Raw genomic sequence first — 18,700 nt, 5'->3', positions numbered from 1 at the left:
ACAATAATGATACCAGCTAACTCCCTCCATGCAGGTACCGTGATGATGAGAAGCTTCACAAACGCCTGTGAGGCCAGAGCCAAAATATCATTTTTACTGATGAGGAAACCGAGGCTCAGAGAGGGGTAGCAACTCATGCAACACCACACAGCATGTAAATAATGGAGCAAGGCTGTTCTGGCTCTAAAGCTTGTGTTCTGAACAGGTGCACCGTCGTGCCTCCCCATTTAGCCCTGTCAGATTTAATCCATAAAAATACAGGATGCCCAGTTGAGTTTGAATTTTAGATACACAACACTTTTTTTAGTCTAAGTGTATCCCATGCAATATTTGGGACATACTTACACCAAAAAGTTACCTGTGGCTTGCCTGAAATTCATATTTGATTGGGCATCTCTTGCATTTTATCTGGCAACCCTACCCTTATCCCTCAAGAGCACAGTTTCCACTGCTGCCCTCTGTACCCCACACCTTGGTGTGACCCTTGGGGTAAGGCCTCTCAGCTCTCAGGGGTGGGCAGCAGCCAGCCGGGGACCACTCACCAGGATTCTTTTGTAAGGGAAATCCTGCAGTTCCCCATTCCTTGGGGAATCAAAGACCACCGGGAGGGTCTTGTGTGGCGCCTGAATGTAGCCCAGCTCCATCTCATCCTGCAAGTGAGGAGAGGCGAGACACGCACAGCTGTGACCATCACCAGCTGCCGCTGCTGGCTTGGCTCTGACCCCTGTGGGGCGGACTGCTCACTGTGTCCCCTGTCCCAAACCTGTTTTGCACTTGGAGATGGAGGGGACCGAAGTCAGGGTGCCTGCTGACTGGAGGAGGGGCGGGAGGCTCTAAGAGAAGGTACACTTGTCTAAGGTCACACAGCAAGACCGAGGCCAGAGGTGAACAAGAACATGGACATGACCTTGGGGGTATCCCCGTGAGTGCTGGGCCAGGGCAGGTGGACACAGAGAAGCTCCCATGTGGCCTGAGTTGGACAGGGCTGAGGGGTCCTGATGGGGTACAAACACGCCTCCTCCTCAGACCCATAAATGTGCCAGGCCAGCCTTGACGCCTCTGGTTCTGGAGGAAAAAATGGCCCCGTTTGAATGAAGGACATACCCACAACCTGTCCTAAACTCTTTATAGATAGTAACTCCATTCATCCTCATGACACGCGTAGGCATGGGCACCATAATCACCCCATGTGACAGATGAGGAAAGTGAGGAACAAAGACGTCTAATTATTTATCCAGTCCGGGCGTGGTCACTCACACCTATAATCCCAGCACTTTGGGAGGCCCAGGCAGGAGGACTGCTTGAGGCCAGGAGTTAGAGACAAGCCTGGGCAACATAACAAGACCCCCTGTGCACAAAAAATGAGCTGAGCCTGGTGGTGGCACCTGTAGTCTCAGCTACTCGGGAGACCGAGGCAGGAGGATCATTTGATCCCAGGGGCTTGAGGCTGCCAGTGAGCTGTGATCACGCCGTGGCACGCCAGCCAGGGTGACGGAGAGAGACGCTGTCTCCAAAAAGAAATAAATAAAATAGATTCAAAATAAATTAATTCGAAAAATAAATAAAAATTTAAAAAATAAAAAATGTTTGTCCCAAAGCTCACAGCTAGTTGGCGGCACAGCCAGGCTCTAAACCCAGTCCATCTTGCCCCAGAGTCCTGCCCCAAACCCCCTCACTGGACTGACCTCCAGCCAAGAGGAAAGCTCCTTAACGTGGCATTCGAGGTCTCCCACCTCAACTCTTGCCTTTCCCAGAACCAGTGTCCTGACTGAGGAGAACACACAAGGTTCTCTCTCGTGCCTCCCACCCCTGGGCCTTTGCACATGCTTGGCCTCGGCCAGGACCACCATCCTGTACAGCCTGGTCCTTGGCAGCCTGAGTCTCAGCACTGCCTTTATCAGCTCTGTGGCCCAGTCATGCTCCCCTGAGAGCTCCTGAATTATGGGGGATTTACAGAGGGTTGTCAAGAAGATGAAATGATGCTATGCCTAGCCTGCAGTAAATGCCGCAAAAATGGCAGAAGTCATGTGCACTCATCTGCCAAATCTGGTCCAGCTCAGATGCTCTCCCTCTCGGAGGTCTTCACTGATTTCCTAGGCAGAGGTGATGTTGCATCCCCCAAACCCTGCTGGCGCTTCGCTGGTGCAGCCTCTGTACCCCAGATCTTCCTTCCTTCCTCCCTTCCTTCCCTTCTTCCTTGCTTCCTTCCTCTTTTTTTTTCTTTCTCTCTCTCTCTCTCTCTCTTTCTCTCTTTTCTTTTGAGATAAGGTTTCGTTCTGTTGCCCGGGATGGAGTATAGTGGCACAATCACAGCTCACTGCAGCGTTGATCTCCCCAGACTCAGGTGATCCTCTGACCTCAGCCTCTAGAGTAGCTAGGACTAAGGACATGCCCCACCATGCCCTGCTTTTTTTTTTTTTTTTTTTTTTTTTTTGAGACAGAGTTTCTCCCTTGTTGCCCAGGCTGGAGTGCAGTGGCAAGATCTCAGCTCACTACAACCTCCACCTCCCAGATTCAAGTAGTTCTCCTGCCTCAGCCTCCTGAGTAGCTGGGATTACAGGTGTGCACTAAAACGTTGGGCTAATTTTTGTGTTATTAGCAGAGACAGGGTTTCACCGTGTCGGCCAAGCTGGTCTTGAACTCCTGACCTCGGGTGATCCTTCCATCTTGGCCTCCCAAAGTGCTGGGATTACAGGTGTGAGCCACTGTGCCCGGCCATGCCCTGCTAATTTTTTAACTTTTTTGTAGAGACAGGGTTTCACCATGCCTACACCCTAGATTGTAGGAGTAGGTATTTTATAGCTTGGAGCAATCATTCTGCACATCAGGGCTTCTTAGCCTCGACACTACTGATGCGTGGGACTGGATAATATGTTATTGTAGGGGCTTGTCCTGAGCACTGTCTGCAGATACTGCCAAATGTCTGCTGGGTACCAATCGCCTCTTGATAAGAACCACTGGTCTCAGCTGTTGAGGGCAGGGAGTGTGTGTCTCTTATTGTGCCACCCCAGGGGCCTAGCGTGGTGCCTAGCCCAGATCTGATGGGTGAATGGGTATTTAATCCAGCATTCAGTGTGTGTCTGGGTCTCCAGAAAGTTCTGGAGAGAGGCCTCTAGGTCTCACACATTAGAAAGGGCACCAAGTTCCCTGGGGAGCACCCCAGATGAAGGCCTCTCCCTCCCAGAGGGCATCGTGGCCGGGCCCTGCCCAGTGGCTGTGGTTACCTGGATCCAGCGGTCATTGCGATTCTCGTCCTGTGGGCAGATGGTCAGCTTGCAGCCGGCCTTCCTGGCAAGCTCTGCCACCGCATCCACAAAGCACGTGTTGTTCCTCACACTACGGACAAACCCAAGGAAGAGGGGCGCGGGATGGAGCCGGGTCCTGGGGGCCAGAGGGACCACCCACTGCCCCGAGACTCACCGGCACACATACACCTCTAGGGGCAGCAGGGTGCTGGGGGTCATGATCCAGGGTGCCACTCGGAACACAACAGTGTCCGTGAAGATAGGGGACGCCGAGAAAGCCTACAGGGGCAGACCAGGGGAGAAAGAGCACTGGACTTGGAGTCCAGAGGCCTGGGGGGGCCTCTGGAAGGATTGCTGAGACTGAAAGGTGGAGGCTGCAGTGAGCTGAGATCACACCCCTGCACTCCAGCCTGAGCGATGGAGCAAGACCTTGACTCAATGTGAATGGATTACACAACTGTGGTCCGGAAGAAAGCCCCTTGCCTCTCTGCAAGATGGAAATGAACCAGGGGGTGGTCAAGAAGTCTGGGGTCTTTCACACCAGTGATGCCCGGTAGACTTACCAGGAATGGAGCCCTTCCCACAGCCCTTTATTATTATTAATTTTTTTTGGAGACAGAGTCTTCCTTTGTTGCCCAGGCTGGAGTGCCGTGGGGTGATCACAGCTCACCGCAACCTCAGCCTCCCTGGGTTCAGGTGATCCTCCCACCTCAGCCTCCCAAGTAGCTGGGACTATCGGTGCATACTGCTATATCTCGCTAATATTTGTTTTTTTTTTTTTTTTTTTTTTTTTTTGTAGAGATGGGGTTTTGCCATGTTGCCCAGACTGGTCCCGAGCAGAGCTCCTCTTGAACCTGCTCTGCCCCTACCTCATTGGAGTCGTCCAGCAGAGTGACATGGAAGGAGATGAGTCCTGTGAAGCCGGCATCAGGGAAGGAGAGGCCTTCCACAAAAAAGCGCTCCTCATCCCCATGGAAGCGGGGTACCTCATAGGACACCTTGTCTTGGCCCAGCACGTGCCTATAGGCCTCACACATATCCTCAGGACCTGGGATGGGAGGGAAGGGATGGCTGTGACTCGCTGTGGGCCCAGGGTGCATGAGCATGAGGGACACAGGAAGGGGCCTGTAGCCTCATCAAAAATTGCAAGTCCTACAACTCCCTCCTTTTACCCCCACTGGCAGCAGAGAGGCAGGTACTTCACCGTGGCGGCACAGCTGGGGGAAGGGTCTTCCTTTCTAAGATTGGTGCTCATGTCTTTTTGGAGTGCAATTTGGCAGCATTCAAGAAAGTAAGCTTTACCCCTAGCTCAGCAATTCCACCACTAGGTATCTTTCCTACAAAAACGCATCTACAGCCGGGCGCGGTGGCTCACGCCTGTAATCTCAGCACTTTGGGAGGCCGAGGCGGGTGGATCACAAGGTCAAGAGATCGAGACAATCCTGGTCAACATGGTGAAACCCCGTCTCTACTAAAAATACAAAAAATTAGCTGGGCATGGTGGCGCGTGCCTGTAATCCCAGCTACTCAGGAGGCTGAGGCAGGGGAATTGCCTGAACCCAGGAGGCGGAGGTTGCGGTGAGCCGAGATCGCGCCATTGCATTCCAGCCTGGGTAACAAGAGCGAAACTCTGTCTCAAAAAAAAAAAAAAAAAAAAATGCATATATAGGCTAGATGCAGTGGCTCCTGCCTATAATCACCGCACTTTAGGAGGCTGAGGCGGGGGGATCACCTGAAGTTAGGAGTTCAATCCCAGCCTGGCCAACATGGTGAAACCCTGTCTCTACTAAAAATACAAAATTAGCCAGGTCGTCGTGGTGCACACCTGTAATCCCAGCTACTCAGGAGGCTGAGGCAGGAGAATCGCTTGAACCCAGCAGGCAGAGGTTGCAGTAAGCTGAGATCGCACCACTGCACTCCAGCCTGGGGACAGAACAAGACTCCATCTCAAAACAAACAAACAAAAAAGGTACAAATTCATATATTTCTGTACAAGAGTGCTCGCTATTCATTCATTCATCAAATATTTACTGTGCAACTAGAGTGCACCATGGAGTGCGGTTCTGGACTTGGGACACGGCCAGGAACAAAGCCCCTGACCTCAAGCAACCTGCATTGTTATAAAATCAAAACACTGTAAACCACCACAGTTCAGAGAAGTGTGTAAGTCATAGCATCTCTATGCTTTGGAATATTACATAGCAGAGGAAAAGAATAAAATAGAGCTCAATAAATACCAGGAAAGTGGTGGAATTATTATTCAATGAAGGAAACCGATTGGAGGCAGCATATGGACACAGTGGAGTATATGCAGAACAAAGCTGGGAAGAGCACATCCCAACTTGTGAACAGCGTGAGTCAGATTTAGACCAGGTACGGTGGCTCATGCCTATAATCCTAACACTTTGGGAGACCAAAGCAGGTGGATTGCTTGAGGCCAGGAGTTCAAGACCAGCCTGGGCAACATAGTAAAACCCTGTCTTTAAAAAAAAAAAAAAATACAAAACTTAGCAGGGTGTGGTGGCACATTCCTGTAGTCCCAGCTACTTAGGAGGCTGAGGTGGAAGGATTGCTTGATCCTGAAAGGTGGAGGTGGCAGTGAGCTGAGATCACGCCACTGCACTCCAGCCTGGGAGAAAGAGCAAGATCTTGACTCAAATAAATAAATAAATAAATAAATAAATAAATAAATAAATAAAGAGTCAGATTTAGAGGCGGGTAGAGAACTCTCAGATTTCACTTTCTATACTTCAATATTGCCTGATGATTTTAAAAATAAGTAGGGGTAGAGGGGTGTGGTGGCTCACACCTGTAATCCCAGCACTTTGGGAGGCTGAGGCACAGGGATCATGAGACCAGGAGATCGAGACCATCTTGGCTAACTCAGTGAAACCCCGTCTCTACTAAAAATATAAAAAATTAGCCAGGTATGGTGGCATGTGCCTGTAGTCCCAGCTACTCAGGAGGCAGGAGAATCACTTGAACCTGGGAAGTGGAGGTTTCAGTGAGCCGAGATCATGCCACTGTACTCCAGTCTGGGTGACAGGGCAAGATGCCATCTCAAAAAAAAAAAGAAAGAAAGAAAGAAAGAAAGAAAGCATCTTATTGCTGTATACATTTTTGCTTTCTCAAAGGTATTTAGATTCTTACTTGTATGTCTTGTGATTTGGGCACTGTGACTATTTAAAACAACAGCCATCTATTTAGGGGGGATACAAATGGAATTAAGCAGGGGCGAAATCTGTGGTCTTTGGGGCTGGCTTTACAATACGTCAGCAAGACAGACAAAACACTGATAACTGTTGAATCTGAGTGACGGGCACATGGGGATTCATCGCCTTGCTTTTGTGTACATTTGAAATTTTTGATAAGAATTTCTGCATGTGCTTAAAATGGATTTGGAAAGTTCATTCATTTAGTAAAATGACCTCAGGCCAGGTGTTTTGCTGGGGACACCAGCTCATCAGTTCCAAAGCCCCCACTTCTGACTGTTCTTACAGTGACCAGCCACCCCACCAGGGCATCTCCTGGAGTGTGAGCAGGACCTGCCCATGGCCCAAGGCAGGAAGACGAGGTTCCCTGGCAGGCAACCTGGCAACAGGGCACAGATAGTGAGGGGGAGTGGCACGAACTCACCGCAGATGTGGAAGACCCGTGCCCGTTCGGCGTCATAGCTGGAGGTGTGGAGGACAAGTTTGTGGTCATCAAAGAGGGCAGCAGGGCCCTGCGTCCGCAGGACCATGACAGACATGTCTTCCAGGTCTGTGAAGCCAGAAAGAGTGGTGGTGACTCAGGGGGGTCCTGGACGCTGGCACCTTCCTCTGCTGCCTGGCTCCCTCCCCAGGTCAGTGGGTGTCAAGACCTGGGTCTCCCAGCCCCAGCTTTGTGAGAACCCTGGAAGCCATCAAGAGCAAACCATGAAGACATCCATGCTCTCTTGGACTCATGTTTCCTGAATTGCCCAGAGAAATATGAAGTGTGGCATAGCCAGGCAGCGTCTGACACAGGACAGGTGCTCCAGAGAAGCGAGGAGGGTGAGGCCACGTGGTCATCAGGCATGTGAGGGTTCTGGTCTCCATCCCAGCATCACCACGCTGTGATGCTGGACAAGCCCCTCCCTTCTGGAGAGGCCACTGGAGACCCATGGGCCCCCAGACCCACCATCTCCAATGGTGCCCACTTCAGAAGGCAGCAATGGGCATCTCCCTTGGACAGCACCCAGCACACCCCAGAATACTGCAGCTCATTCTCCATGGGGCTGGAATGCAGGGCAGATGGAATTAGGAGGTGGGTACCACAGAAATACAGGCCAGAGGTGCAGGGGGAGGAGGCACAGATTTGGGATTGAGAGGGGAGGCCCGGATAAGAAACAGACTTCAGGGAGTCTCCTGACTTCTGAGCCTCAGCATCCTTGTCTCTAAATTGGGGTGATGATACTGTCCTACTTGGATGATTCAATGAGAATTTGGGGAAAAGGCCTGGCACACAGTAGGTGCTAAAACAGTGCTGGCATCCTCTGCTCTCCTGCAGGAAGAGAATGGCAAGGTGGCTCATTTCCAGAGCTTTTGCCCCGGCATGTGAGTGCTCGCTGGCACTAGGGAACTAGGGAGGGGCAGCTGCCAGCCCGAGATGGGTTTTAAGGAACATCGAGGTGTGTCTGGAGGCCGGCACTGTCCCCTGGACTCTGCCCTCAGAGTCCCACCTGTGGGTTGGAACTCCCATGGGGTAACTGAGCAGTGACCCGGGACCTGCCCAGCCTCACCTTGCAGGCAGCGCACGTGCTGGTCGCCATTGTCCTGGACGCCACAGCTCGGATCATCACGGTCACAGTTCACCAGCAAGATGGCACCATACCCTCTGGGCCCCCAGACCCACTGCCGCTGCCAATGGCAAAGCACAGCCAGTGATGGGAGCTCAGATGCGACCTGTGCCTCCCTGCCCAGGAACCCCAGCCTGGCCTGCCTCCTGACCACTCCCCCCTGTGTGGCCAGGTCCACGTTCCCAAAACAGCTCCTTCTCAAGAAATGGCAATGGCAAGGGCTCTCTAGGGCCCACACCCTCCAGTCCAAAGCACAGAGCTGGCTTTCATGGCTGGCTGTGACGGGCCTTCAGCCAACATCCTCTTTCTCAATAAGCAACCTCCTGATTATAGACCACATGCCTCACACTGTGCTCATTCCTCCATTTCACCCTCCTTGCTTTTGCTCCTGCCATTCCCTGCACCTGAAACGTCCTCCCTCCTGCATCCTTTCAGAGCCCAGCTCAAGCGTGTGTCCCTCCAGGAAGCCTTCCTCGCCCACCCAGCCCACCTCAACCTTCTCTAAACTCCCGGTGCACCAAGTTCCACCACAATTCAGTCCCAAGTTCTTCAACAGTTTCATATCTGGTTTCTCTTCTTGTCTAGATCAAGGTCAGAACATTATGAACTGTGGACCAAATCTGGCCCACTGCCGGTTTGTATAAATAAAGTTTTATTGGCACACAGTCTCATCCATCCATTTGTGTATTAACTGTGGCTGCTTTGGCACTATAATGGCAGAATTGAGACCGTATGGCCCACAAAGCCTGAAATCCTTACTATGTGACTTTCACAGAAAAAGTTTGTCCACTCCTGACCTAGATTATGAGTCCAGAGGTCTTGATTGCACAGACCAAGGCCTAGCTCAGGGCTGGTACCTCCATGCCTGATAATTCCTGGTGATGATTTTTCTCCTGGTCAAAGAAGATCCCGAGCCATACCTGGTGTCTGTTTTTGGCTCCTCTGGCCTCAGCATCAGCTGGGAGGCAGCGGGGGATACCTGTAATGGCCTCACCCGTCTTAACCCAGCCTAGAGCAAGCTCCAAACTGCACTCCCCATTCCTTGGCCCAGGCAGAGATGCCTACCTTGTCTACAAAGTTCCCATCGTGCCTTCCCTCACAGTTCAGATCACAATCCAGAGAGATGTCTGCAAGAGGAGGCAGAGGGTAAGTCACTACAAGGCTCCCAGGAGCCCAAGGCAGGCCTTGACCTTGGGGCTTGTCCAGGGCCGGGCAAAGGCAAGTCATTTCCAAGGAGACACCATCCAGGGGTGAAGGCATCTGCGCCCTGTGAGCTGGGGAAAGAGGCCTGAAGCAAGAAGCAGGGTCCCAGCAAAGGCCCAGGACAAACGCTGGGCTCTAGGAAGTCTTCCCTGCAGCCCTTGTACTCCCAGGCACGCCCTGCACGAGCCCAGGTCTCCTGAAACATTCTTGTCTATATAAAGCCGCCTCATCTCCTTGGGTTGGGGGAGCACTCCTGGACTTTGGTGTCAAACAGAAGTGAACATGAACCCAGGCTCTGCCACCTGCTGGCGGTGTGTCCTCTCTGAGCAACTCACAGTTCCCAAATCCCACCCCATCCCACCTTCTTAACATTTCTCCCTAGACACTGGGGGAGATTTCACAACACACATAGAGCATTCAAGAGGTCTGAATCAACCTTCCTGCTCTGAAAAGAAGTAGTCTTCTCAGTTCTTAAAGAAGAAGTGATGAGGAGCAAGGAGGGAGAGAAGAAAGAATAAATTTGAGAGGATTTTTTTTTTTTTTTTTTTTTGAGACAAGACAGGGTCTCTGTTGCCCAGGCCAGAGTGCAGTGGCATGATCATAGCTCACTGCAACTTCTGTCTCCTGGGCTCAAGTGATCCTCCAACTTCAGCCTCCTGAGTGCTGGGACTGCAGGCACGTGCCACCATGCCCAACTAATTTTTGTATCTTTTGTAGAGGCAGGATTTCACCATGTTGCCCAGGCTGGTCTTGAACTCCTAGGCTCAAGTGATCCACCCACCCCAGCTTCCCAAAGTGCTGGGATTACAAGCGGGAGCCACCACACTTAGCCTGAAGTGATTTTTAAACATGTGAAAAGGTACCCAACCACCGTGCAACAAGTGGATACATCACATAAACATGATACGCGGTAAAAGAAGCCCAACACAAAAGAATACGCACGATATGATTGCATCTGCAGAAAATCAGATGGCAAAATTAGACCATGTTATTTGGGTATGCATATTCAGGGCGTAAAACCATAAGGAAAAGCAAGAAAATACTTATCACAAGATAGTGGTTACCTGTAGGAGGAGGAAGGAGTTATGATCAGAGAAGGACATTGTGGGAAACTTTAAGGTGCTGGTTGTGTCTTATTTCTTGTGCTACTCTTGTTTATTTCCTGGGCTACTTGGGTTTGCTTTGTAATTATTCATTTGTGTGTGTGTGTGTGTGTGTGTGTGTGTGTGTGTGTACATATGTTTTACACACATATGTATGTAAAATAAAGCTTTATATACTTTTTTGTCTATGTTATTTTCCAATGACCATGTGTGTTTATATATTTGGGCTGTGGATGTGAATGCCCAGCCTCACTCCTAACTAAAGAAAGGCAAAGTAAAACAACAGTGAGATGCCAACCTACCCAACTGGCAAAAAGGGAAAAAGTTGATAACGCAGTGTTGGCAAAGCATTTATGCAGTTGGCAGACACGCATACCGATACAGCGTTCTTGGAGAGCAATTTGGCGATATCCATCAACTTCAAAAATATAGATTCTCTGTAACCTAGAAGTTCTGCTTCTAAAAAATGCCTCCTACAGATGAAGCAGTTTCAACTTCTTTGCTAATTGCTTCTCAAGTGTGTGAGCCAAAGCAAACTCCCACCCACTCCTTCGTAAGGAGTTTCCCAGCTCCACAACCTTAGCAAGGCTCAGTTAAGCATCTTTCAATCTGGGTTTTGATCACTGGGGCTTTCCATTCTGTGAATTGCTTATTCATATTTTTGCCCATGTCTATTATTTTTGTCCTTTTCTTATTGATTAGAGTTCTTCATATTCTATATGCATCAAGTCAGCCATATGCATTGCAGCTTTCTTCTCCTAGTTCATAGTTTGGCTTTTTACTTGTCCTCTGCTGCGTAGAAATTTTTTAATTTTAATAAGTCTAATTTAGCAATCTTTCCCTTATGGTTTTTGCACTTTTGTTTTGCCTTGCTAAAGAAAATATTTACTATCTTGAGGTTACAAAGATGTTCTTTTCTAAAAGCTTTCTATTTTGATTTTCACCTTAAGATTTTTAACTCACTTGAGGTTTATTTTTGCATATGATGTGAGGTAGGGCTCCAAGTTCATTTATTGCCACATGATAACCACACAGCACAGGTCTGTCTCTGAGTTCTCTATTTGCTCCATTGCTCTATACCAATTTCACAATGCCTCAAGTACTATAGCCTGAGAAAGAAAGTCTTGATATTTGGAATTGTGAATCCATCCACCTTGTTCTTCATCAAAATTGTCTTGGCTATTCCTGACTTTTGCTCTTCCAGACAAATTTTAGGATCAGCTCTGTAAAGTTATGTTAAAAAGCCATGTTGGGATTTCTATGGGAATTTCATTGAATTTAGACGTTTCACACTGTCCCAGAGCTCTTAGATCTGTAACGTTTTTTCATTTGTTTATTTTATTCTTTTTTCTCTTTGGCTTTCAGTTTGGGTAACTTTTATTTTCTTATCTTCCAGTTCACTGATTCTTTCCTCAGCTGTGTCAAGTCTACTAATGAAACCTTCAAAAGCCTTTTTAAAATCTCTATTACTATGGTTTTTATTTATAGCATTTCCATTTGACTCTTTCTTATCAATTTTCTTCATTGTTGAAATTCCCTGTCTGTCCATGCATGTTGCACACCTTGTCAACTAGAACCCTTAACATATTAATCACAATTACTTTGCATGTCCTTTCTGATAGCTCCAACATCTGAGTCATCTTGCATGAAGTTTATGCATCCATTTGTGGAGGCTTAGCAGAAAAACTTTAAGCTGGCAAAAGCCAGGCCAGTTCCATGTCTATAGTATGCTTCAATTTGCTTACAAAATAGGGGAAATATACAGGTATGTATTTGCCTTCATATAGAAGCACAGCATGTCTCTAGAAAAATGCTGGGTTTGGGGAACTAGAAGTCTTGAGTTGGAGGGAAGGAGGTTTCATTTTCAATGTACATTCTTTGACTTTTTAAAATGTGCCCTCGGCCACACCATCAGCATGGCCCCAGCTTACCAACACAGGTGAGGTAGAGCACCGCGTAGGCCAGGGGCAGAGGCTCACGGCTGGAGTGGTAGGAAATCTGAACCTGTGGAGAGTTGGGTGCAGAGTGATGCCAGCAGAAGCCAAGAGCTCCTGACCCGAAAGACAGCTCTCAGGGATCTGGTAAGGAGGGGAAGGGGCCCCAGGGACCTTGCTCTTTCTTTAACCTTCCTGTGCCATTTATTTTTCTGTGTCTTGGTTGGCACATCTGTAAAATGGGAGCTATCTGTGAGGGCTTCTCCAGAGACTTGGGTCCCAGTCCCTCCAATAACCTACTCTGTGATTTTTGACAAGCTCCTGCTCCCCTTTGGGTCTCGGTTTGGCCATTTGTAAAATAAAGAGTTTGGACTGTGCAGCGTTTTGGGACACTCTCCGAGCCAACGTTCTTGTCCATGGGACTCAGACAGGCCTGGGCTTGAGCCTGGCACCTCTGGCCACCCTATGACCTTGGCCAAGGCCTCTTACCTCTCTGAGCCACCTCAGTGTTCCCATCTGCAAGATGGGAAAGAGTTTCTACCTCTATAGGTCTCTACCTCAGAGGCTTGGAAACAATACATGTAAAGGACTGAGCCCATAGGCAGTGCCCAAGAAGTACCAGCTATTATCAGTGGGCAGGTGGCATCTTGGGTGGGGGTGGTTAAATGCACGGCTCTGGGGTCGGATGGCCTGGACCCGGATTCTGGATGCCCCACTTTTTAATATCCCGGGAAAAGTCACCGATCTTCTCTGGGCCTCAATTTCCTCAACCGTAAAGTGGGGATAATAATAGTTCCTGCCCCTTAGGACTAGAGGCTGTGAAGATGAAAAGAGTCACGTATGGGGCATGTGCAGCTTCGTTCCCGGTCCACAGCGAGCACCCAAGAACTGTTACAGGGCGAGGATGAAGATGGCGAGGATGATATTTGGTTGGAATCGGGTGAATTCAAGGCATCCAAGTTGTCTTTGACGCATGACCCTCCCCTTGGGTATTCCCTCTTGACGTGGGTCTCTCAACTCTCTGCTTCTGATGTCCAAATCCCAGCCAAAAAGGGAGGACCTTGCGGAGGTCACTCACCTCCGTAGTCCTGAGAGCCCCTAAATCTTGCAATTACTGACCCCCATGTGTCAATCACCAGCAGTGATGCTTGCCTCAAACAGACAATCACTGGGATCCTGGCCAAAGGCAGGATTGGGTTGTAGGGGTATAGAGTGGGCAGGGGGAAGAGTGGGACAGACTCTGAGCTTCCTCCAAGCAAACAGCCATCGTGGCCAAGGAATTCAAGGCGGGAGGTACCCACACCGTTCCCAGTTCAACCAGCAGCCAGGAGGGGCCCCTCACAGACTGGTGGGTCCTCTTGCACTGCCCCGGGACTCTGTACCGACTCACCAACTCTGCCACTCACTATATCATGTGACTTCAGGAAAGCCACGCCCCTTCTCTGTCTGTTTCCTTGTCTGCTAAACGGCTTCATTGGGTCCTGCCCCACGTGCCTCATGGAGCTCATTGGAGAGGCTCAATTCAGACACGTGGCTGGGAACAGAGGTGGGGCGGGGGAAACTACCCCCAGGGGTCGGGTGGGTCTGCACTGAATTCTAGCTCTCCATTAAGGTGCAGTCCTGGGACAGTTACTCTGAACCTCGGTTGTCCCATCTGTGAAATGAACATCAGTCCCCTGCCTCTCGGGGCTGCTGTGAGGGCTCAATGAGGTCATAGCTGCCCAGGGTCTGGTACACGGTCAGTGCTCCTTAAAGGGCCAGTTTCTGAAACATTGCTCCCGACATGGAGTGGAAACCCCACTACTCCCACCCTCCAAGTCCTGGTCCCCACTATCCCTTAAGGTGAACATCACCTCTGCCAAGCTTAAAGGCCACCCATTTCTCCCATGTTTTAAATGTCCCCTACCCTGCAAATAGAGTCAGAAAGAGAGTGGATTAAGGACAGCAACGCACCTTGGGGAAATGTTGCCACCTAGGAAGGGGGTCTCCCTCCACTGTCCTGCTTTCTTTCTCTCATTCAAAGTGGCAGATTCCCTAGTCAACCCTCAGCCTACATATGGGGAAACTGAGACCCAACTCAGCAGAACTGGGACAACTCTCTCTACAGGGGGTCCTGGGAAGCAAGAGAAGGAGTAACACTGGCTCATGTGGTGCCCACAGCAATGATAGGAGCAGGGGTTATGGTTATCCCCATTTGACAGACGGCAGACAGAGGCCCCAGGGGGTGATACGGCTCTCCAAGGACACGGGGTATGTGTCTGGAGCTTGCAGAACTGGGATTCAAAACTAGCAGCCTGGTTCCCAGGCCACTGTGCTAGCCCAGTGCTCTAGAGAGAGGCTGTTGGGGCCTCCCGGAACTAGACACAGCTGCCACCCCGCCACCTCTCCCCACCCCACCGGGACCAGCTTACATGGCTGTCGTTGAGGTCATTGCTGGGGGAGTTCATGACCACGATGATCTCCAAACTCGCGTCAAAGTGCCACCGCCTGGTGTCTGCGCGCTCCCGGCCCCTCTCCAGGTTGGGAGAGATGTAGATGTCCACGCCAGGCGTCCCGTAAACCTCGAACATCTCTGTGCCCTCAGGCACTGACCTGGGCAGGACAGAGAGCCATGGGCAGGGCTGAAGGAGGTAACTTTTGTTCAGATGTTTGAGTTTTGGCTCAAGCCCTGCTTCCTCCAGAAAGCCTTCCTTGGCTACACAGATCCCTCAGATCTTCACAATAAGCTCCCAGGAGTTAAGCCAGGAGCCCACACAAAACATATACACAGTCGGCTGGGTGCAGTGACTCACTCCTGTAATCCTAGTACTTTGGGAGACTGAGGTGGGAGGATCACTTGAGGTCAGGAGTTCGAGACCAGTTTGGCCAACATGGTAAAACTCAGTCTTTACTAAAAATACAAAAAATTAGCTGAGCGTGATGGCATGCATCTGTAATCCCAGCTACTGGGGAGGCTGAGGCGGAGAATCGCTTGAATCCGGGAGGCAGAGGTTGCAATGAGCCAAGATGGCGCCACTGCACTCCAGCCCAGTTGACACAGCAAGACCCTGTCTCAAAAAACAAACCAACCAACCAAAAACATATACACAGCCTCACGTTCTAAGGCCTGTGTTCATTAACATTGCCCTTGTGAGTTTCTTTACCACCCACCAGAATAGTGGCTCCTCAGAAGTCAGAACCCAGCCATGTGCTAGATAAATCCCCAGTGCAGGGCTGAGCATGAAGAGCCCAGTGAACACCAGCCAGTGGGGGGTGGAGCCCCTTACAGTTCTGAGAGATTTAAAAAGAGCCATTCTCACCCCAAATCCCAGCACACATCTCTTTAGCGGGTGGGAAGATATCCCTGGTCTGCCCCAGGAAGGGAATTCCATTTGGTGGAGTGTCCGCTGCATGCCGGGCACCTGGCGCAGGCATCTCCCTCCCCTCTCACAAGCTGTAAGGTGAGCAGTATCATCCCCATTTGACACACGAGCAACTGAGGCTCAGGGAGACCTAGTGACAAGCCTGAGGTTGCACAGCATCAAATGGCAGAGCCAGGTGTGCGCCCAGGTCTGACTCCAAGCCCATGCTGTCCCACAGCGCTACAGTGTCACCCGGGAAACTTGGCCGGATGTGGTCAAACAACCAGGCATTAATCTCAGGTTTAAAATATCTGCGATGTTATCTGGCCTTAGATTGCATTCCCCTCATTCCTGCTAGTCTGGGGTCCTCCTTGGAAACCAACCCGTGCCTCCTTTGACTGTGGGGTACCCGCTGTGCCCTCAGGTACTGCCTGGCTGGGCAGATCTACCCACGGCCCTCCCCAGCTGAGGACCAACAGTGCCCAGGGCAGCCAGATGGGGCTGAAGGCCACAGGATCACAGCTCAGTGGGAACTCATGTACGGAGAGGCCACTGTGAGCCGGAGGGTTTCCTGGAGGAAGCGGCACGCACGCCCCCGGGGGATAACAGTGGCTGACGCTTGTTAAGCTCACGCTCTGTCCCAGCCCATCATGCAATCCTCTCAATAACCGTAGAAGGGGGGCGCTACCTATCATTGTCTCCCATTATACAGATGGGAAAACCAAGGTTAAGTAACTTGCCCAAGGTTTGTGGTGGAGCTGGGATCCAAACCCAGGCCATCCGGCTCCTCAGTCCACACGCTTGCCCACCACCTCCCCAGGAGTCACAATAACAACAGTATCCTAAAACCCAAAACCCCTAGCCTCTGCACCCTTCCCACGGCAGGCCTGGCTAAGCCTTTTTGTCCGTTAGCTCATCGGATCCTCACTGCAGCCCCAGGATGAGATTATTACTCCTGTCTACACGTGGGGAAACTGAGGCTCAGGATACGTAGAGGACTCCCCCACGTTTGCACAGCTGGCCACATCCCCCCCTTTCCATCTCCCCTCAGAGTAAGGCAGACCTCCCCGAAACACCCTCCTCCCTCTTCCACCAGCACGATTCTCATATATCTCAAAGCAACTTTTTTATAAAAAGGGAAATAAACCAAGCTCGGGCTGCTCTCCATCAGGCGGGTCCCACTCTGGTGACTGGGCTCCTGACTGACACACTCGTTTCTCCTCCTAACCAGGGCTGCCAGATTTAGCAAATAATAATACAGCACGCCCAGTTTTTGGACTTGAATTTCGAATAAACAACCAATTATTGTTTGGTAATCCCATGAAGTATTTGTGATATACTCACACTAAAAAATTAATTATTTATCTGAAATTCAATTTTAACTAGGCATCTGTTGTTTTATCTGGCAACCCGACTCACAAAGCCTGTAATTTCCAGGGCTGGTGGAGCCCGCTGGCCTGTTCTGCCCTGGGTGTTCTGCCTTGGGCAACCCCCGACAGGGAAAATGGCAAAACCAGATAGAGAGACATGAAGACACAGAGACAGAGAGATAGGGACAGAGACTTGGAGAGACCCAGCGAGATGGAGACTCAGAGAGAGGGAGTCAGAAAGACAGACACAGGAAGACAGAACCAGGTAGGAAGAGCAGCCTCTCATACCCCCGGGAACACCCTCAGCTCCTCCCTCATCCCCACTCCCAAGGCACCTGACTTCCACCACCCAGGAAGCCTTTCTTTTTTTGAAACAGAGTCCAGCTCTGTCAACCAGGCTGGAGTGCAGTGGTGCAATCTCGGCTCACTGCAACCTCCAGCTCCCAGGTTCAAGCGATTCTCGTGCCTCAGCCTCCCAAGGAGCTGCGACTATACAGCCCACCACCACAGCCAGCTAATTTTTGTATTTTTAGTAGAGAGGGCTTTCACCATATTAGCCAGACTGGTCTTGAACTCCTGACCTCAAGTGATCCACCTGCCTCAGCCTCCCAAAGTGCTGGGATTACAGGCATGAGCCACCGTGCCCAGCTGAAGCCTGTAAACTTTTTATGGAACTCCCTCAACCCCAAAGCTGTGCCTTGGGACCCAAGCATCCATGGTCGAGGGCTGAGCACCCTTGGTGGTCCTTCCGGCATGAAAACCCTACTCAGTCCCCAGGCTCCAGCCTCTGGGGGTAGGGTATCTCAGCCCAGCGCTCCTGCACCCACCTCCATGTGCCAGGCTCTGTGTCAGATGCTGGGGGATTCCCAATGAAGACTGAAGCACCCCCGCCCAGGAGGGTCCCCAGGGCCACGGTCTGAATGAGGGCTTCGCACAGAAGGTGAACAAGCTACATCTGAGATTGGGGAAGGGAGTGGCCACAGAAGCCGAGGGCTCAGGTGGTGCTGGGACCAGAGTCAAGTATTAGTTTCGGCCGGGCGAGGTGGCTCAAGCCTGTAATCCCAGCACTTTGGGAGGCCGAGGCGGGTGGATCACGAGGTCAAGAGATCGAGACCATCCTGGTCAACATGGTGAAACCCCGTCTCTACTAAAAATACAAAAAAAATTAGCTGGGCATGGTGGCACGTGCCTGTAATCCCGGCTACTCAGGAGGCTGAGGCAGGAGAATTGCCTGAACCCAGGAGGCGGAGGTTGTGGTGAGCCGAGATGGCGCCATTGCACTCCAGCCTGGGTAACAAGAGCGAAACCCCGTCTCAAAAAAAAAAAAAAAAAAATGAATTAGTTTCTAGACCAGGTTGGGTCACACATCAGCCAGCTGAGCTTGACGAAATCACTTAGTCTCTCTGGGCACATTAACCTCACCTATAAAGTGGGATAATAATACCTACTTGGCCAACCTCATGGGCAATCATGAAACTCAAGTGTGATGATAGATAGGAAAGGCTTGGAACACCATTGGCCGAGGGCAGCAAAGGGGTTATTAAATAAAGTAAATGAGGGTGCAGGAAACGGGTGGATGGAGGCAGGGTGAGAGAGTGCGCTGGGCTGCTGGGGCAGGTTCCGAGGGAAGAGGAGACATCAGTGAAGGTGTTTGCAGCACGGAGCCTTCGGAGGTCTAGTTTAGA

The 18,700-nt window shown here is 50.7% G+C and overlaps 1 protein-coding gene across 1 annotated transcript in view; it reads right to left on the bottom strand.

Moving 5' to 3' along the window:
• PADI3 (peptidyl arginine deiminase 3) overlaps nt 1-18,700 on the bottom strand; it is a 40,129-nt gene that overhangs the window by 14,348 nt on the left and 7,081 nt on the right. Inside the window, exons 2-10 of the mRNA XM_003934957.3 lie at nt 14,716-14,896; nt 12,302-12,374; nt 9,130-9,191; nt 8,008-8,125; nt 6,882-7,007; nt 4,115-4,293; nt 3,421-3,524; nt 3,225-3,336; nt 543-650 (exon numbers count right to left, since the gene is read on the bottom strand). Coding sequence (XP_003935006.1) covers nt 543-650; nt 3,225-3,336; nt 3,421-3,524; nt 4,115-4,293; nt 6,882-7,007; nt 8,008-8,125; nt 9,130-9,191; nt 12,302-12,374; nt 14,716-14,896 — 1,063 coding nt within the window. The remainder of the gene's footprint in view (nt 1-542; nt 651-3,224; nt 3,337-3,420; nt 3,525-4,114; nt 4,294-6,881; nt 7,008-8,007; nt 8,126-9,129; nt 9,192-12,301; nt 12,375-14,715; nt 14,897-18,700) is intronic.

The sequence above is a fragment of the Saimiri boliviensis genome, chromosome 11, assembly GCF_048565385.1.
Source record: "Saimiri boliviensis isolate mSaiBol1 chromosome 11, mSaiBol1.pri, whole genome shotgun sequence".
NCBI classification, from domain to species: Eukaryota; Metazoa; Chordata; class Mammalia; order Primates; family Cebidae; genus Saimiri; species Saimiri boliviensis.
The sequence above is the reverse complement of the archived record's forward strand: the minus strand, read 5'-3'. Positions and strand labels throughout refer to the sequence as shown.